General features: G+C 45.0%; 1 protein-coding gene across 3 annotated transcripts in view; it reads right to left on the bottom strand.

Annotated features, from left to right (window-relative positions):
• Positions 1–21999, bottom strand: part of kcnab2a (potassium voltage-gated channel subfamily A regulatory beta subunit 2a) — a 178362-nt gene that overhangs the window by 74953 nt on the left and 81410 nt on the right. Inside the window, exon 1 of one of the 3 annotated variants that reach the window (XM_083771442.1) lies at positions 2232–3385. The exons of the other annotated variants lie outside the window; for them this stretch is intronic. Coding sequence (XP_083627568.1) covers positions 2232–2443 — 212 coding nt within the window. The 5' untranslated portion in view covers positions 2444–3385. Of the gene's footprint in view, positions 1–2231; positions 3386–21999 lie in introns of those variants that run through there. 3 annotated transcript variants of the gene reach the window in all.

Raw genomic sequence — 21999 nt, 5'->3', positions numbered from 1 at the left:
ACGACACCGCCGTTCAGAAATATAAATTTAGGTATAGAACCACGACTATAGAATGTGCACTTGCTGTAGACAGAGACTTGTCTTTATCACGATTGAATGGTCAAATCCTGTAGTCGCACCTGTGCTACAAATCTAATTTTACAAGTCGCACGGTGATATTTTTTGTCGCAAATGCGAGTACCTAGTCGCACTGTCGAGCCCTGATAGGAGTGGTTGCACCACTCAAAAACACAATGAGAAGTGACTGTACCCCCGCTCTCCTTTCTGGACCGGCTTAACTTACAGCTCTCGCAATAGTTGGACGTAAGGTCGGATGTGGTAATTTGCAAGAGCTCACACTGTGTATATACCAAAAAGGCACGGTTGTGTTTTGTGGAAACAATTGAGGCATTTAGCAGAGGCTCTTAATCCGGAGCGATTTACAGTAAGCAAGAACAGTACATGGTAATACATCAACTACAAGATCATCCAGAATCATAAGGAACCTCAACCTAGCATCTGTCTAACAGTAGAACATTCTGTAGAGTAAAGCTATACAGTATACACTATAAAGTGCTATGTCTACATCTATCTAAATGATCCCAAACAGATCAGGGTTTGACATGTCCGAGTGGGGGGAAGTGTGTGTGTGTGTGTGTGTGTGTGTGTGTGTGTGTGTGTGTGTGTGTGTGATTCATTAACACCCCGAGCGGCATAAGCGGAGTTCTCCGTCCTATCAATTAGTAACGGCCAGCTCCCAGGATGGAGATTAATAAAAGGACAGAGATTTATGGATATCAAAACTGATTGCATCGCTCCACAGGCTTATAACATGAATAACTCTTGATCTAAATCAATCCATCCAATGCATTGCTAACCAAAGATCATGTATTAGACGGCCCACCGCGGTGCCGTCGCTAGTTGCATTAGAATCAATCATACCTCCCGTTTTAGTAGATCGCCTCGAGAGTGTTTTGGCTACATCTAACTACTTCAGCTACGTCCGGGATAGCGCCTGGTGCATCGCTAAATGTGCTCCGTTGCTGTAAATCGCTGGGCGCTCTGATTTATTGGTCCTAAATACCCCCCAGGCGTCCGTGGTGTTAACCAATACCTCTCGAGTCTTGAGAGCAGGTATTTTACAGCCAATCACAGCATGGACAGCACAGCTGGGCCGACCTCGGTCAACTAAGTATTCGTTTACTAAGTATAGAGGATTTAGGTTTTTAATGGATTCAATGAATGACGGCCGTTTAGTGGATTACAAAGCGCTGCATGGAGGTTGACTGCCCCAGGCATAAAAGAAGAAAAAAACATCCAACTATTACTTTCTGATACTGAACCCGTTCTCAGTCACTATCAAACCAAAGTTTCTGTTTAATTCTGAAAGTTTACAAATTGACCCGTTTACAGTGGGGAGCAGCATACATAACAGCATGGGTCTGTAACCTTTAAAAAAGTGCCATGTTTTAATTTTCCAGAATCTAGATAGTCATTGTACATATCGACATTAATTTTCATGACACCCCAATAAAAAAGCCAACGTATTTTGATTGTCCACGAATATAACACGCTTTTTAAAATATATCAGCTATCTCCCAGACTCCCTCCCCTGCAGAGTCAGAGTTCAGAGTTTTAAGGAATGTAGAATTATGTGCAGGATGTAGTTTACATAGCCTTAAAAAAATTAATTATTTTTTTTATTTTCAAACCAAACTCTCTCACACACTTATGCCCGTGATCACCCTCCTTTGTGCCAGTGTTGTTTTCGTCGACTAATACTAAGACGAAAAATGTTAGGAAGGGACTATAGTGGGACAAGTGATCCAGTAAGTCATTTCACACTTGGTTGCATGCTGAAAATAGCAGATCTACAAGCTCACAACGCGTCACAGTGAGATTGTATAACGGCTATTTTCAGCAAGTGTAAAAATCTGCCATTACGACGGCATCAAGGCCCGCCAAAATACATTGTATAGTTGACCAAATCAACCGCAGATTTAGTCGACTAAAATCCCATGACATTTAGTCGACTCAAACTAGACCAACACTAAAACATTCCAGGTGACAAAAAAAAAAAACGGGACCAAAAAAGCGAAATGAAAACTATTCAAAAATACTATGACTAAAACAAAACAAAAAAAATCTAATTTCGCTGCCAAAAAAAAAACAACAACAGTGCTTTGTGCACAACAACGCTGGCATGCGGCCACTGTTGTTGGTGTTGTTGGTGTTGGTGCCCGGCGCCCTACCTATACTTCATGCCCGTCCTCATGCTCTGCTCGCTGGTGGAGGGCACGCTCTGCACCGACAGCTGCCCCAGGCTGCGCGCCACCATGGCCACGGCGCGGAACTTGTTCCGGGTGCCCGTGCCGGGGCTGTTGGCGTTCTGTCCCCGCAGACGCTCCGCCGTGCTGCGGCTGATGCCGCCGCGCTCCTCCGTGCACACCAGGGACACCTGCATTGCTGCTGGTGGTGGTGGCCCTCCGGGGCCCGCTTTATTATTCCCCACACACAAATTACAAAAAGAAAACCCGTCCTCCGGGGGTATAACAACCTATAGGTGTCGAGACAAGAGATTCCAGAAGTCCCTCCTCCCGAGGTATAGATATAGAGGCTTCTCTGGGATCCTCTGGAGACCAGGCGAGGTATAGGGTTCCGCTTGTGTAGAGGACGCAGAAACTGGTCTGGTCTCGCGCGTTCTATATGGCACTCTTATCAGAAATCACTGTGCAGCCACTGAGAAGGACCGACTGACAGAGACTCGCTCACAGAGACTGAGGTGCTGCTGGTGGTGGTGTGGTGTGGGGGGGGGGTTTAGCGGATGAGACGGAAGAAGGGGAGGGGGGGGAGCAGGTCAGCAGACCGCTTGCGACGATGAAAGAAATCCACGCAGGTGGAAGCAGATCGAACTGCGTCGAGTCACAGTACAGTATAGTCTAAAATCCCACACATTCTAAAAAGCATCTCTTTTTTGGGTTCATGCATGTGCACCCAAAGCCACCGCGGACAGTTCAGTTCAGGTCAAAGCATACAGCAGTTCCAGCACATTTCACCACAAATGAGTTAAAACAGTGACAAAAACCTTAAAAAAAAAACACAAAATCCGTTTCTGAGAATTTCCACTGAAAGTCTTTTTTCATTTATTTTTGTCTTCGTTAATCCTCCCTATTGTCCCGTTGCTCGCTTCCTCAATTAATCAGATTCAGAATCTCATCAGAGCCCGCCGGAAAGATTTACTCTCGCAATTTCCCCTTTAAGCCGAGCTCAGCAGTATAGACAGATAACACCTCTTGCTGCCAAAAATCTTCGGAGTGAAGAAGATGCACACACACACACACACACACATACCCACACGAAGAAGGGATGGAGAGGAGAAGAGAGAGAGAGCACAGTGTGCAAGAAAACGCCAGAGGTCTGTCCAAGTCAGTTGGGTTCGTCCATCCATGCTGCTGAACACACACCGACTCTGTTAGTCAAGAATGGGGGGGGGGGGGGGGGGGGGGGGGGCATGCATTCACACAGACACACCGCTGCCTGGATTAAACTTACATGTGCGCGCTCTACGCCTTATGCTCTGCACAAAAGAGGCACGGTGGTGGTGGTGCGCTCAGGCTAGAGAGAGAGGAGGGGAGACAGTGTAGTGGGAGGGATGTGAAGAGGAGCCGTGAGGGGGCATTGAGAGAGCTGTAGCAATATGAGAGAGAGAGAGAGAGAGAGAGAGAGAGAGAGAGAGAGAGAGAGAGAGAGAGAGAGAGAGAGAGAGAGAGAGAGAGAGAGAGAGAGAGTTCAGAATGTTTATGGATGCTGTCACAAGAAAAGCCTGCCTGCATTCAGAGAACCTCTCTGGCTGTCTTCAATATACAATCCAGAGGGTCAATTTGACTTATATGGGCCCATTTTCACACTCGAGTTAAATTATTATTCAGGACTTAAAGTATAGTATTTTCTATACTGTAGGCTACATATTATTTTTACATTTATTTTCCCTTATAGTATGATTTCATATTTCTTTTGCATATAAGTGTACATCTGTATGTCTATAAATGTTCTGATGAATTGAACATGGAGGACTCCGATGTAAACTGCTTTCTTCTGTTTTTATCCTCCTCCTATATTATAGCACATTTTGTATTGACCTGTACTGTCCTTGAACTGTACCCATTCTATAAACTGTTAATACCATTTTAAATCAATCATTCATTCATTCATTCATACTCAATGGGCCTATTGTTTCTCCCCGCCAGTGTTGTTTTCGTCGACTAATACTAAGACGAAAAATGTTAGGAAGGGACTAGTGGACAAGTGATCCAGTGATCCAGATCTACAAGCTCACAATGTGGCGCACTGTGCCACATTGTGAGCTTGCAGATCAGCTATTTTCAGCAAGTGTAAAATCAGCCATTACAACGGCATTAAAGCCCGCCAAAACACATTGTATAGTCGACTAAAATCCAATATAGGTGACTAAAATGGGACTATGCAACTAAACGAAAACGATTCAAAAGAAGGGATTTGGCATAAGCCAAATAGCCAAATGAACGGAGCGGCGCACACGTATACTGTACGCTCATCACACAGGAATCCTTGGTGTCTCGTTGCGTGGCACCCAGACCAAGGGCGCTCTCTCTCTCTCTCTCTCTCTCACATGGGTCTGTTCGGCGGCCCATGAAATATTCATTATGTAACTCTATCTGAACCATTGCATGTCAATGGCGTCTGGCAGCTAAGGCACTGCATTGTTTGTTGTTGTTGTCGTCCCCCCTCCCCTCTCCTCTCCTCCCCAACCCCAACTTGGTATGGAAATAGTGGGAAGAAATGATCAGCACTGGCACGTTCATTCAGTTGAATGATGCCATCTCATCAGAATACTGTAGACACACACAATGCCAAGGAGGGAGCCTCCACAACAACTTACCGTGCTATATGCTGTACTGTATATTGGCTATTGTTGGGATATCCTCCTTTTAGATGCTATATGTGTATATATATACAGTATATGGTACATAGTTGACCAGAGTTCCCAGGGGTCTATAAAGGAGCCCTATTTTACCACCCTCTACACAAAATGTCTTCGCCGAAAACAGCGATGTACTGCTAATTTTCCATCAGATGTTTGCCCCAGAATAGGGATGCTATAGGAGTTCATGTGGTTATTATTATTATTATTATTTAAAAAATAACTGAATGGCTGAATGGCTGGAAAATGGAAATTAAGAGTTTACACAGTAAACAGTAAAGTAGCATGCATACACTTTCGGGTTTCAGTATTCAATTATGATATATTTGCCCTATTATTGAGGTTATTCTTGCAGTCTGGGGGTTTGTATTGGGGGTGGCGGCCTGGCATGGGGGGGGTCACGAGACATGGCCAAAGCATTTCCGGGGGTCCCCGTGCAGCCTAAAACTTTGTGCGCCCGCCAGAGCGAGCCACACTTCGGGGGTAATATGAGGTGTCTTCACAACGCCGCCCGGGGGCCGCACATTCACAGTCATAATGAGCACGGACGGTGCTTAAGACGGCCAGGGTTTGTAAGGCAATCAAGCGCTCCCGCCTTCCCAAAGTTCACCTACAAGAGCTGCGGGACCAATGTTAACACAGCTGGGGACGATATGAAGTGATTGAAGGTGTTGGACTATCGTGAGATGTACCACGTGGTCTAATCGGAAACCATGCCAATCAGAATCAAATATTGGGACTAAACGTTTTAAAATTAATAACGTTGATATGGTAATAGTGAACCGCGGAGCAAAAGAGTGTGTATATTACTAGCGGCTGTGCGGGTGGCCAAAAGGTAGACAAGACAAGGACCGGTAATTGGACTCAGAGCAGCCATGGCTGCAGATGGCAGCGCACACGCACACAGCCACACACACATGCATGTTTTACTTCCGTAAAAATACCAATACTGCAACGTATAACTACTCCGTGATAGGTAGAAGTCCTGAATTCTAAATGTGGTGCAAATCTTTGAATATAATGGGCTGTATTTTGCGTGTCTTAAGTACCAGGTCTTATTCCCTAACTTGAGTAAACTAAAGACCTGGAGGCGTGATCAATGCCATTTGGCTATTCTGAGTGGCCAAAGAGCATTGATCACGCCTCCAGGTCTTTAGTTTACTCAAGTTAGGGAATAAGACCTGGTACTTAAGACACGCAAAATACAGCCCAATATATTCAAAGATTTGCACCACAGTGAGTATATATTCTGAGTATATTATACTCAGAATATATACTCACTATATATATTTCAGAGCGAATGTTTTAACTCAAATATTTGCTTCTGGGAGGTCCCTGGAACTACACATTTTCAGATGGGGGTGGGGGGGGGGGGGGGGGGGTCGGCGGCCAAATACATATCATTCTTGGGCTCTTTGACATGAAATAGTTTGAGCACCACTGACAGAAATAGAAGACATTTTTTTCTGAAAACTGTCAGGATTAAGAAGACATTTAGTAGAATCATCCTCGGGTCTAAACAAGTGAATGCACGTACAGTCACTTTCCAGTTTCCACACCACACGGAGGCTTTACTTATCGCTCTAGAGCGTGCCGGGGGGGGGGGGGGGGGGGGGGGGGGATAATTAAAAGAGATGCCGTCAGGGCCTGACGTGGAGGAAAAGGCTGAGCTGCTGCCTCGGCAGCAAGCCTCCATCACAACAGAACAGATACAGCAGAGAGCAGCAGCCTCTTTGCCAACTGACAGCCCTATTCTTGGAACCAGCGCGCGTGACCTTTGGCTCTCCGCGCAGACTTAAAAATAGAAAAGCGGGAGGGCCGTGAAAGGGGAAACTGATTTAATGCAACTATAATCTAAATTAGATTTCACATAATTTCAGAGTAGCACCTATCGCACACGCGCACACACACACACACACACACACACACACACACACACACACACACACACACACGCGCACACACACACACACACACACACGCTCCTCTGAACCCAACCCAACCCATGCTTAAAGCTATCTTTTCTTAATCTACAGCACTTATTGTTTTTCTTTTTTTAATGAAGTCGGTTCCATTCCTTTACTTATAGAAAAGCACTGAGCTATTACATTATTATTCGTATTCAGTCAATCCAGGTCAAAGCGATTCACACTGCAGCAACGTGCTCTCAAATCTCCTTTATTGACTGGGATATATGAACCCATTTGTGGAAAGATTTACAATTTCATTTGATTGGAAATCCACCCCCTGCACATTGATTAAACTGAAACTGAATTGACCCCAAACCAGATGTGACAGAGAGAATGAGAGAGAGCATGAGACAGAAAACCAACGGGGGAGGGGGGAGAGAGAGAGAGAGAGAGAGAGAGAGAGAGAGAGAGAGAGAGAGGATGGAAAGGTTCCATCATAACACACTGTATGATGCAGTACAGTAACTACGTTGTTGTGCATCTCAAATAATTAGCCTTCGCGATTTGGAGGGGGGGGGGGGGGGACAATTACCTCGAGAACATTATTTTACAATTAGTGCAATATCACTTATTTGCCAATAAAATCTCATTTTGGCTGACCAGTTGAAACACTTAAAAACCCAATATCAGCCAAAGAAATTAAAAAACAACAAGTGCACGCTTGGCTTTGTAAGGCAGTCTGTGGTACAGTCTATCCACCATCCTCAGCAGTATAGCTATGCAGTGTCATGACACAAGGCTGCTGGCTGGCTGGTCCCTGCATGGCAGGTCGACTTCACTCAGGCTGATGATAAGGTCACGGGATCTGCAGGGTCCGGTTTGGGTAGAAAAGGTCAAGAGGTGGCGATGCCATTCTCTCTAAAGGCTTTTATGTCCCCCCCCCCGATCAACAAAGCAGTCGCGTGTGAAACGGTGTGCTGTTTTGACCCTAAAAGCCACACGCTGTCCAATGCTTTATCGTGCCACCACCTCCCTTCGCTATCATTATCGCCGGGGGTGGGGGAACCTGACGCTGCAGCCCGCTTCGCTCCACAGCCCCCGGGACATGGAGTCACGACACACAGGGGAAGGACGCAGAGGCATTGAGGAGCCTGCCCAGTGACAGGTATACAGAAACCGGGGACAGGGGGGCTCAGATAGAGTGTCAGTCCTGTAATCCACACCCGGCCCACTCACCTATAGCCTGTCCAAACCCCCTGTAAGCCTGGCTATAAAGGAACCCAACGCCAACAACATCCACCGTCTAAATGTTTACTACTGTATCACCCAGGATGACACAACTCTATGACAGAGTTACCGTGTGGGGGTCCCTCTACTGTGCTGTCACTGTACTGTTCTGGCACACCCAAAATCATATACAGTTAATATGTGCATGTGTGTTTGTGTGTGTTAGGTTGCGCACAGGTGGTGAAAAACAACCATGCTGTTTCCGTGCTCAGATGCAACCACCCACCCACCCAGCCAGCCACACACATAGCTCCGTAAGGGAGTGGTTGCACCACTCAAAAATAGCAGACCTACAAGCTCGTAGTGCGGCACTCTGTGCCAGCGTGCCACGCTTGTAGGTCTGCTATTTTTCAACAGCTAAAGTACAACACAATTTTTTTAAAACACCAAAAGGGGTTCCCGTCCAGAAAGGGTTAAGGTAAACCACACCAATGCGGTCTACCTGAAAAAAAAAGGGTTTTGTCCCAACCCGATCCTTTGGTGTGGTTTGGGCTTAAGGCCACCCTTAGGGCACTTCCTTGTGAAACCCATTACTTGTATTGTAAACAAGAAATGATCACATAGTGATATTTGTCAGGTGAAAGAAGCACTGGTCTCTTTATTTAGTAACGAACTGTGATCTCCATCCATCCATCCATCTTCAACCGCTTATCTGTAGTCGGGTCGCGGGGGCAACAACTCCAACAGAGAGCTCCAGACTTCCCTCTCCAGAGCAACATTGGTGACTTCCTCCTGGGGGATCCCGAGACATTCCAAGGCCAGTGAGTCGATGTAATCCCTCCATCTGCACCTTGGTCTGCCCGGGGTCTCCTCCCAGTGGGACATGCATCGAGGACCTCCCTAGGGAGACGCCCGAGAGGCATCCTAACCAGATGCCCAAACCACCTAAGCTGGCTCATTTCCAGGCGAAGTAGCAGCGTGACAATTTACAATTTAGGCATTTAGCAGACGCTACAATAGAGCGACTTACAATAATCAAGAACAAAAAGCATGGGAATACATCACATAAAAGCATTTATCATGAAACATGCGTAAGCTAAGAAAGTAACAGTGGAATATCTATATAATGACACTATACATATAAACTATACATATATACTACTATGCTATACTGTACTATGGCGTGCTATGACTATGCTATGCTTATGCTATGACTACTCTGAGTTTGTGCTCAGAGACAAAAGTCAGGTGTCAGACACAAGGCAAGTGTCTTGAATGCAGCCCAGTAAGGGCATACATGTCAACCCCGCCCACTCACCTCTGCCCCACCCCCTCCTGGTGCTGCGGCCATCTTGGAGACTAAACACAATATAAACAATGTGAGAGGGGTGGAGCCGAGAAAGACCCTTATTCCAATTTCAATCTTTACACACTCTAATAAAGAGCACAGGGCTCCAAGGATGGTAATGGTGGTCGGTTCAAACCACGTTGGTGAGGTCGGGGGCCTCGAGCACGACTTTTGTGTTGTTATTTAACCCATTGAGACCTGAGATTCTACAAAATGTCTTCCAATTCATGACAGTTTTCTGAAAAACATCATGTTTATGTTTTTATTGACTGCTGTATTTGAGGCGATGACTGATGTCCTGTCATCATTACACAAAATAATCCCTGTTGTTCACCTCTTGATTTATTCAAGTCTGAATATATACCCATTTATTAACTGGCACGCAAACGACGCCGATCAATACGAGCATGCGTCATGTGACACGCTAGTGATCCATCACACGGACGGATCGATAGATCAACACTTTCAGATGTATAACCTGTGCTGATTCTTCCGGCATTAACGCATTCTGTGCGGGAACCCCTTTTTTTTGGTGTTTTACAGCATTATGTTATACTTTGGCTCTTGAAAAATAGCAGATCTACAAGCTCGTAGTGCGGCACCGAGTGCCGCGCTTACGAGCTTCGTAGGTCTGCTATTTTAGAAAAATCATGAAAATGTGGCGCAAATCTTTGAATGGATGTCAAAAACACAATTAAATCCTTAGTTGCAATCATGTGTGTTAACAGATGCCCTTTTTAATACCCATTTATTCACATTCATCCAAAGGCCATACGTGGGTTTTTTTCCCTCCGTATTCATTTATTTTCCATATTAAGTCAATGACAATGAGACAGATGTCTCAGTATCGTTAAACTGCTGCAGTGAGTGTAGTCACGCCATTGGCAGAGGAAAGACGGGGAGAGATTCCACCCCCCCTGTGTGTGTCACACGCACGCCTCCCAGCTATGACTTCACTAGCGGGAGCATTTTCTATTACGTGGGCTTTTCCTGCCTCAGAATGGGACCTGGGGGGTGACTAAGCATGACAGTAAACCTGATTGGTCGGTGTCGTGACCCGTGACCGACTACACACCACCGCAACAGTAAACGAGGCAGTGAGTTTGCGTTACCTTATTTGACAGCGATCACGATAACCGGCCGTGCATTTTCTTGTGATTTCCCGATATAATTTTTCTTAAACACGGAGGATGCCCCATTAGGCTCCCACCAACTAACACCCCATTCTGGGCAGCGCCGGGAACCCCTTTTTGGTGTTTTTTTTAAGCATTATTTTAAACTCTAGCTGTTGAAAAAAATTGCATATCTATAAGCTCGTAGCTCGAGTGCCGCCCTACGAGCTTATAGGTCTGCTATTTCTTTTAAATCGTGGAGATGTGGCAGAAATCAGAGTCAGAGTGGGGATGGTCCCTGGCCAATTACAGATACATTCTGGGGGTCCTTGACATGAAAAAGGTTGAGCACCGCTGACACATAAACATAGGTTTTTCAGAAAACTGTTAGGATTCAGATTTTTTTATTTTATCAACCTCAGGTGTAAATGGGATAGCAAAATGATTTAATAAGTTTGTGTTTGTATTGTAACACTGGACGGGGTGGAGGAGAGCGAGTTTGAGGAGGACGGGAGTGATTCTTATATAAACCATCTGACGGCGACCATCCTATAGTGACTGATGTGTTGATAACAGCAAGTATATAACAGCTTGTATATTACTGTCTTGGGCACCGCAAGGATAAAAACAAATGTCTCTCTCTCAATACTTATACTTACTTATACTTTCATACTGGTGATTCTCCTTTGGCGGCGGATAAAAGCTCTTTGAGGTGCCACAAATTCCTCTATGCCGGGAAAAAAACCCTGGTTGATAGTATAGGTCAAACTGCAGCTCATTGGATTCACTGCATCCTGGCCAGCCAAGACCAGGGAAGTATGGATTGGACCAGTGTTGTTTTTGGCAGCAAACTTAGATTTTTAGTTTTTTGTCATATAGTCTCCTGAAGAGTTTTCATTTAGGTTTAGGCACATTTTAGTCACCTGGAATGTCTTAGTGTTAGTCGACTAAATATCATAGGATTTTAGTCGACTAAATCTACAGTTGATTTAGTAAACCTAAATGTATTTTGGCGGGCCTTGATGCCGTCGTAATGACTGTTTTTACACTTGCTGAAAATAGACGATCTACACTCTGATCAGATCTGCTATTTTCCGCATGCAACAAAGTGTAAAATGACTCATACTGGATCTCTTGTCCACTAGTCCCTTCCTAACATTTTAGTCTAGTTTTTATTTGTTGACACAATTGTCAGTATATTTAGTCTTAGTTTTAGTCATCATAGCTTAGTTTTCATGTAGTTTCCATTTAGTTTTCCTCAGTGAAAAAAGGTAGTTTTAGTCGACGAAAACAACACTGTATCGGATGTACATTTACTGTACCAGGTCACTGTAGTTTTAACTATCACCACCTCAATCAGCCACTTCCTGCCATTAATTAGGATTATGAATATATCCTAAATATAGTAACACTATTCCTGGGGAGGTTCTGCGCTTGGCTTCATTTGGAGAAGCAGCAATCAATTTCACAATGAAGCTCTATTCATTGTCAGTTATTAGGATTCATAAAAAAAAATCTGTCACGTTGGCGTGATGGAACAAATCTAAAAATAACGCAAACACAAAATAATTGGGCCGTTTTGATGCTGCGGGGGAAGGAAATGTTGACCTTCACGTGTATGCCTGTAACCTTTATGTAACCTTTAAGTGCTGTGGTTAAGAGTTCTCATTATACAACACGCAGTTCCAGCCAAGCATCTTGATTGGACAAAGTATAGGCTTTTATTCCAGTGGCACTCGAATCACAAATATTGCACAGCTCAGCCGGGCTCAAATGAAATATACTGTACCTCAACGCTGAAACTATCACTCTACCATACTCAAACATACTGTACTGTTTACTGTACAATGTATAGGCTTCTTCGCAGCAGGCAGGAGTTATAGCAGATTGTATATAAATACTGAAGAGAGTGTCCTTTTAAGATGACACCCATTTTGTCCTATACCAAGAAGGAACAATGTGTTGTAAATAGGGCCGGGACTAATTGCGATTAATTACGATTAATTAACTACAGAAAAATTAATGCATTTTAACCGCACTATTTTTTTCACCGCGGAACGTTGTCACTGGACAGTTTTCAGACGGACCTGCGCACCAAGTGTCCGTGTCCTCTTCAGAAAATAACACCACCAGAAACCGCAGACAGTTCACCAGACTGGGGGAAGCCGCTGAGATCACTTTGCTTGCCCCCGTGAATTGGAAATAGGATTTAAAAGGCTATCCGATGGTAGCGTGGATTACAGCACAGTTGTGTGCAATTATTCAATAAAGAATTATTACCCCTATTACTACAAAAACAATGTTTTATTGCTTAAACTTATGTATTCACTATTCATTGATTCACTAGTATACCAAAATCCATTTGAAAAAATTGCTTTCTCACTGTTCTCGGGTCAAATAATGATATGCGATTAAAATGTGATGAATCTAGATTAATTAATCGCAAAGCCTCTGATTAATTAGATTATTTTTTTTAATCGAGTCCCAGCTCTAGTTGTAAAGGAGCATTCAGTGATTTTGGTGATTTGGAAAAGCCCCCGGTCCGTCCCGGTGTGCACATGCACACACTACAGTGTAGTGGGGGGGTGGGGGGCAGACGACAGGCCAACAGCACATGCACACACCAAGGCCCGCCCCCGCTCAATCATGATTGGCGGAAAGGCTGGGCCACCTAGCCAAAAACGAAACCTACGGTTTTCTTTGACCCCCAGGAGTTAACTGGGGACAGAACACTCTATCGTAGGGAGGATTATCACAACAAAACAAACAAAAAAATGAATATACCTTTAAATAACAAAACATACAAGCATCCTTTTTGTTCATTGGCGTCCTGACGGTTAGCAGTATAGTCACGGCAGAGGCAGCCATTCAATAGCCTTATCTCTGCTGTTAGCTGCTGCAGAACAAATCTCAAGTCTTAAAGGTGTAGGGAAACGGAAATGGTGATCAATTTATTTAGAAGTTTCAGATGGTTTCAACATGAAACACCGGTCTGAAGTTTCTGAACCAATCAGAGCGTCACATCCCTTCAGGCGATGGGACGGTAGCTAGGGACGGTAGCTATGCTATGCGCAGCAGCGTGGTGTGTGTTTGTTTACAAATCAGATGGTTGGCCAGCTGTACCAGTTTACTGTTATGTGGCTTATTTCTACCCTATAATGTTTTCAGATACATATTTTAGCATGATGATTAAGTTGAAACCGAGTAATACACTGTCTGGATGTTATCTTGAATGGGATCTGTGCTGCACGGATGCGCCAATATGGGGAATTAAACGGGTGAGCTTCATTTTTATTGGCTTTTATCGATGTGTATCTCTACACGTCATCACGCAGCACGTTTTCATTTTAATTAATAAATAAAACAATTGTTTTATGGACTTTTGATATAAAAACACACAGAAATTAGAATGTTCCCATTTTTTTGGCATCCATTGTTAGGTATGCCCATATGATGACCACGGATATGGTCTAAAAGTGTGAAAAACATATTTTTCATTTCACTACGCCTTTAAGACAAATAAAATCCATTCCAGCCTCCTGCATGACTGTGTGCGGTCCAACACAACTCCCTCGTGCTGTGGCCTCTGTCTCCTTTGGGCTCTGATTAAATGGGCCCCCGATTTGTGCTTATCCAAAAAAAAATCTAGCCAGTTGCTAAAACCCCCTCTCGGACCCTCAATCATGGTGAGTGAGTGCAAAGCGCTGATGGCGCTCAACAACCCTTCACTGGATGTGCGGGGGAGGAGAAGGAGAGAGAGAGAGAGAGAGAGAGAGAGAGAGGCCCGGGGACGGATTGGAGAGACACAATGGTGGTACACACGTTATTGCTGGGATCACGACTACAGCAGAGCAAACCGCTCGAGCTCAACTAACACAGGCAATGACACACATAGACCCTCCATTCTCCCAAGCTTTGATCTATACGTCGTTCGGACGCCAGTGTTCCATGCCGGAAAATAGAAGATCTTGAGCTTTCAGACCTGCTATGCCAGTCGCGGGGACCAGAGAGTATAGGCTACTGCCCATAAGTCAGACATCAGACCTGCGTGGCCGGTTAAGACTCACCCGTGCTACGCGTAAAAGAGACAAACACCCATGGCTTCCTGTGAGGTTACGGCTCGGTTTGGGCTAGTGTTAGGTCATTTGGTCTGACTAACAGGAGGTCGGACCAATGACACCCTCGGCTCGCACAACTAAGTGCAAATCAAATCATACTATACAAATCAGGCTTAACGTTGCACATACTGTAAGAATTGTGGCACGCCACGCACGTATTCCCTCGTCAACAGTGATAAAGAATGGAACATTAGCGGATTTAGACAAACTATTGGCCTTGCTTTGTCCGCCCCTCACTGTGTCCACTGTTGTCCATCCAGGCCAACGGGGAGTCTTTGGAAATCAATGACCGATGAAAAATGCACCCTATTTTAATCTACCGTCGAGTACCATTGAGTGTTCTGACGAGCGGCACCACCCACTGCCTGGTTGGGGAACTGCACAACGCTGCAGAACGGAAAGCACTGCAGAGGGCAGTGCGAACAGTGCATCGTGGGATGGGGAGAGCTCCCCCTCCCCTCCAGGAAATATATACGAGAGACGTTGTGTGGCTAAAGGGCCTTTCAAAGTTGAAGCGATAGGACCTTCAAGCAGCGATCCGTTGGTACAGGACTGGACACGGACGTCTGAGGTTATGGTTGTGCAAAAGGTCAATGATTCTGTTTCTTTGGTCTCCGTCCAAAGTGCACAATTGACCTTTGGATGCTCCAGCCAAGCAGTGTTGATTTCGTCGACTAAAACTAAGACGACAAATGTTTTTTCACTGACGTAGACTAAATGGAGAAAAAAAGAAAAAAAAACTAAGCTATGATGCCTAAAACTAAGACTATAAATATAATGTCAATTTCGTCAACAAATACAAACTAAAATGTTAGGAAGGGACTAGTGGACAAGATATCCAGTATAAGTCATTTTACACTTGGTTGCATGCTGAAAATAGCAGATCTACGCAAGCTCAGATTGTGAGCTTGTAGATATGCTATATTGCATATTTTTGTAAAATCAGTCATTACGACGGCATCAAGGCCCGCCAAAATAAATTTTAGTTGACTAAATCAACTGTAGATTTAGTCGACTAAAATCGTACGATATGTAGTCGACTAAAACTAGACTAACACAAAAACATTCCCGGTGACTAAAACGAAATGAAAACTATTCACGGGAGTATGACTAAAATCAAAATGTGCTGCCAAAAACACTGATTTTGTGACAGCTTGACAGACTAGACATTTGGACGTTTGAGGTTATGGTTGTGCAAAAAAGGTCAATATTCTGTTTTCTTTGGTCTCCAAAGTACACAATAATAATTGCCCTTTGGATGCTCCAGCCAAGCCGGAGGCACTGCTCCCAGGCCTCTGCAGTAACCGGAACCTCTCAGCTACACTCTCACGTTTAGGGACCACTTACTGTAGACACCTCACAGCAGCATCCATGAGCATTGTTCCTTCCACCGTACTGCAGTACAATCTTGGCAACATCACCCTCTAAAAATAGTGAATTTTGGTTCTGAATACATTTTGTACACCATGCCCCTTGAGAAAATCTAAAGATGAGTAGTCTCATGTTGTTGTTGTTGTTGTTGCTGCTGCGAGAGTGAGGTCTAGCCAATGCCAACTCGGGATTCCTGGATCGCTGCCCTCCACAAATTCCTATCCAACATCAGGTTCTTGAGCTCTGCAGTGTTGTCAGCAAAGATGTTGCGCCGTAGCACGTCTACATAGGTGGTATGCTTCGTTCCCCTCCTGGCTTTGCCCTGGGTTGGCTCCCATAGGGTCAATTTACTTGCCTCAAGTTCTGGGTGCATGACGCAGTGCCCTGCCAGCCTCATCCTTCTCTCTCTGACTTTGTCCGTGACGTGTGGTAGGTCCCCATAGAGGTCCACATTTCTGATGCGGACCCGTCCATGTGACACCTAGTGCCATTCGTAGCATTCTTGTGTAGACTCCATCCAGTGCTTTTTCCTGGGGTCCATGTCTCGTCCCCATACAGCAGTACTGACTCCACAGTAGCTATGAACAGCCACCTCTCAAGGTCTTCCCCCATGTCTGATTTCCACACTCTCCTCATCCCGTGCAAGGCTTTCCAGGCAATTGCTCTCCGAACCTTCAGATCCTGTTCAGTTGAGGCAGTCCAGGCCCTGAGGTACTTGAAGTCCTCGACTCGCTCGAGCACCTGCAGTGGCAATGGTTTTGTCCTCGGTGTTGACTGTCATTACCTTTGTTTTCTTGGCATTGAGCTTGAGGCCGATCCTCCTGCACTTTTTTTCTACTGCCAGTAGTAGCTACCTTCCTTTCTCGACTATATCCGAGATTAGGGCAATGTCGAGGTCAGTGACCATGATGGGGTGTACTCGCCTTGACTTCCTCGGGACCAGAGTGAACCCCAGTGCCTCCTCTCTGCCATTGATTGAGAAATACGATGTTTGCCCGGGACCCAAACTAGTGAAAATGGCAGATCTACAAGCGGGAACTACCCATAGATCCAAAGTCCCGTTAGTCCGAACATGCACTGCTCCCATGCTTGCGGTTAGGTTTAGGTTTGCTCCCGTGCTTGCGGTTAGGTTTAGGTTAGGGTTAGAGATAGGGATAGTAATTTCGGAACAATGAACCTTCTGACTAATGACACGGCACCCTACAAGCTCACAATGCGCAGTTGGCTGTGTTTCTAAATAAAGTGTCTGTGTTGATTATAGTAAACTAATACCATTATACTAAAAAGGATAAAGACGAAGGGAAAAGAGACCTTTTTTACAGTACAATAATGTTTCAAGTTTACACAGCCAAATAAATTACTTGAACCAGTGCTGCAGATCAAACAAGCAGGGTAGGGTTGTCCACATCAGATCGGGTGATCGGAATTTGGGGCCGATCACGTCATTTTCAAATGATTAGAATCGGATCGGGAGCCAAAAAACGTGATCGTCAGTATCAATATTATATCCATATCATCATATTAGACGGAACATTGTCTGTGATTTGGGATATTGTACTAGTGTGATATGGCATAAACGTGTTCTATAAAATATAAATATCGAATCGGGGGGAAAAATCAGTATCGGCAGAGGCTCAAAATCTAAATGATCTGAATCGGATGGGGAGCAAAACAAAACGTGATCGGGACATCCCCACAGTGTGTAATGGGTGTAGAAATGTGGCCATCACGGTCATCACATGACTCGTGTTTTCCGTCGTGGCCCAGCTGTCTAGTGGGAGAGGTTTACGTCCCGCAGACGCGGGGGTTTAATTGAACACCATTAGAGAGGATTTGAGTGACCAAGTGAGATAGATGGCCGCGCCCTGAGGGGACAGTAGGGCTGCAAACACAGCAAATGATATGAGACGTGCAGCGGCTGGTCTGGGAGGGATTGGTTAACCCATTTTGGGGCGGGATCCCCTTTTTGGAGTTTTGAGCATTATGTTGTGCTTTAGCTATTGAAAGATAGCAGATCTACAAGCTCATAGTGCGGCTTGTAGGTCTGCTATTTTTTGAAAATGCGGCGCAAATCTTTGAATATATATTTTTAACTCAAATCCTGGAACTAAATTTTTTCAGATAGGGGTTGGCAGCCAATTACATTATGATATTGGGGGACCTTGAAATGAAATAGTTTGAGCACCACTGACATAGAAACATAGGGTTTTTCCAGGAAAAAACTGTCATGTTTTAGAAGACATTTCTATGTCTATGACATTTCTATTTCTATAAACGGGTTAAGGCCGGGGTGTGGCGGGTTGCAGCAAACAGCATGGTATAGCAGGGGATAAACGTGAAGAGGGTTAATGGAGATTAGTTGGAAATCATCGTGATGTCGCCACCGGATTGACACGGCGTGTCAAAGCGGATCTGTGGGATCTGTGTAGGATCTCTTGATCCGTGCCATCGCGCCGCATCTCACAGGAGCCACCGACCGACCGCTGAGTTGTGTCCAAACAGATCTTAATGGCGGCGTCTGGGTTTTCATCGCTGCGATAAGGAGGAGGACGCATAATTGACTGCAGCTGGTGTTTTTGGTCCCAAAGTAGGGCACGGTATTATTTCACGTCACACGTGTAGATTATTATATACACTAAGTGCAAATTTGTGCCCTTTCAATTGGGCACCCTTGGCCCTGGCCGTGTGTGTGACTCATAATCTGTGTGGTATGCAGTGTTGTGTAATTGGGGCAAAAAAGGGGGGGGGGGGGGGGTGGGGGGAGGGGGTCACGAGGTGGTGTGTCAATCGTACTAAGACGAGACACAGACGCTGATTGGCATGCAGTCAATGACTGGCTGCTATTTATATGTTGTTATATCACTGCATAATGTTATATCAACAAGGACAGGGGGATCATTAAAGGTTATGTGCATCAGAAATGCCGTTTTGGACAGGTGGAAAACTTTTGTTAAACTTTTATTTTATTTTTTTACCTGGGTTACATATTCTGATATTCTGCACTTGGATGTTGACATGAAATACTTTTTTGAGCTGGCGCTAGCCCCTCCTACTGTATGTCCAGCTTTTGGTGTGTGTGTGTGAGCCAAATTTTGTCCCAACACAAACATTGAATGCCATCGACAACGAATGGCCAATGTGGGCGTTTGTGTAAGCGCAAACACTGATGACGAAGGTGAGGACGCCAATTCGGATTGGCCCGGAATAAGATGATGTCATGATGATGTATATGACGATAAGAGCGCCCCTCACTTCACACAGGTGTGATTATTTTGAGGGGCGCCAGGCCCAGCTTTTGCCGCCACAAAATGTCCGCAACACAAACATTAAATGCCCGCCATCTTGTCCCCACACGTCTCATATTTGCCATCGACAATGAAAGGAGAAAGTAGTTCAGATCTGTCTGCTAAATATGACTTACATTTGCGACAACAGGCATTCTGATTGACCAGTATGAGATGATTCATGATGATGTACGATGATAAGAGCGCCCCCTTACTTCACACGGGTGTGATTTTTTTAAATAATGAATCATTCCATTAGCATGAACATGACATAATAGGAGACCGCATCAATCCGATCATGAACACATGCCAAACTCCCATGAAGATACCAAAGATTGGACAGTGTTGTAACACTGTTATGCAACACGGAAGACATTTATAAACCACAGTGACATCACGGACGAAGGACCGGTATTGGCATCTTCATGCGACAGAGTCCATTTGAAATCTTGTGTTCTAAATATATTCTTCTAATTACAAATTGTTCATGTTGTCTTGACTTCTGTAAAAAAAGTCAAGTAAGCAGGGGTTCTCAACCCGTGGGTCGCTGGGGGTCGCCAAATTATTTTGGGGGGTCCCCAAATTATAAAAAAAAGAAAGAAAACTGAATGGCTGGAAAATGGAAATGAAGAGTTTAGGCCTACACATATACACCTTCCATAATGATTCTATCTGGTTTCAGTATTTATTTATGGTGTATTGTCTCTATTATTAAGGTTTATTGCAGCAGTCAATTTATATTGGGGGTCAGCAGGGGGCGGGGGTCCCGAGACACTGCCAAAGCATCTCCGGGGGTCCCCGGCCAAAAACGTTGAGAACCCCTGCACTATACAGTATTATAGTCGTACACCACAGTATATAAATTGGAGACGGCGGAGCATTGCTGATTTCTACAGGCTCAGCAGCAATTTGGATGAAGAGAAAGCTTTTCTCTCAAGTATAGGCTATGATGACCCGAGAGCTTCTCCAGCTAAACACTGTACCAGGTCAGCAAATCCTAAAGGTTTTAGTGAACAAGAAAAACTAAAACAAGGAAAAGAAACAGAGGGAGCGAAGGAAATCTAAAGGAAATAAACGAGATCGTCGATGAGCGTCGAAGCTCATTGCAGCTTCTATTGGGACATTTCCGAGGAACAGCAGGAAATGTCCTCAACTGTCCCTTGTCGTCAGAACAAGAGATGGACAATCTACCGTTATTGTTGATTTTTGAAAATATATTTCTGTGAACGGAAATGAAAGCTTCCGTTACTCAGCTCATGGGGGAGGGGGGGGGGGGGGGGGGGGGGCTATAAGTTCCAGACTCTGTATACTACTGTAGCATTCGGAGATTGTGGAATGGTTGTCTGGCTATATACGCGAGACTAGGCTCCACACAGCAACACCCTCACACCTTATCCTCTGTGGCCATCTGTAAAGTCACCTGCTGGGAAGCTTAAACAGTCACCGCAGAGTGTGATTCACAATTCAACTCGTACAGAGAACAAACACCTCCTTATCCCATTTTGGACTGATGTCGATTAAAAAAAGAAAAAAGGCTTCTAAAACCTAATAGTTTTCTGAAAAACCTATGTTTCTATTATGTCAGTTGTGCTCAACCTTTTTCATGTCAAGGCCCCCAGAATTATCTCTATTGGGCCACACGGACCCCCAAATCACAAATGATGTTGTTCCAGGGACCTCCCCAGAAGCCAATATTTTAGTTAAAAAATGTTCGCTCTGAAATATATATTCAAAGATGTGCGCCACATTTTCACGACTTTTCAAAAATAGCAGACCTATACAAGCTCGTAGCGCGCCACCGAGTGGCGCGCTACGAGCTTGCAGATCTGCTATTTTACAATAGCTAAATTATAACGTGATGTTTATTAAAATGGCCCCAAAATGGGCTAATGTCACATTTCCAGGCGCAGAGGCCAAGCCAAGGGAGACAAGGTGCGACAAGCCCAAACAACAACAAGGTAAGAAACCCTGTTGTTATTGGGACAAGTGCACTGTTGAACTCAGAAAGCCTCATGAGGGTTGTTGACACAGACTAGAAGGCCTCCCGTGGGGTTAAAGTGGGGTTGTCAAACAGCTGGCTCTCATTCCTGTTTCTCTCAGCTGTCTGCTGGACGAGCCGTCATCGCCTCCCTGGGTGTACGTGTGTGTGACTGTGTGACTGTGTTAGTGTATGTGTTTGTGTGAGTGTGACTGTGTGTGTGTGTGTCTAATGTCGCATGCGCCTGTACCGCGGTACATAATATAGTCTCTGTAGACGCCATGTCACACGGTCAGGTGGCTCTGCTTCTTGGCTGCTCTACGGTTACTACACTTTCTGCGGGCACAATGCCTGACCTCGACATTCTTTCAGCGGGAGGCAGCGTCAGCGTCCGAGCCCCGACCGCCCGCCCCCCGACCTCCTCCTCCTCCTCCTCCCCCTCCTCCTCCTCCTCCTCCGGTGGTCCCCGGCCGAGGTGGTCTTCAATGACACTAATGACATGACGCCTTAACCCATTTAGGCCTGACGTCGAAACGTAAAAAACAATCTGAAAAACCTCAAACCCCAAAAATATATGAAATTGGCCACTGACCCCCCGTCTGAAAATGTGTTGTTTCAGGGACCACCTCCCAGAAGCAAAGATTTGAGTTAAAAAACGTTTGCTCTGAAAGAGTATATATTCAAAGCTTTGCACCACATGTGCACGATAAAA

This window comes from Protomyctophum parallelum (assembly GCF_964188405.1).
Source record: "Protomyctophum parallelum genome assembly, chromosome: 8".
NCBI lineage: Eukaryota > Metazoa > Chordata > Actinopteri > Myctophiformes > Myctophidae > Protomyctophum > Protomyctophum parallelum.
This window is presented reverse-complemented; position numbering and strand designations above follow the sequence as displayed.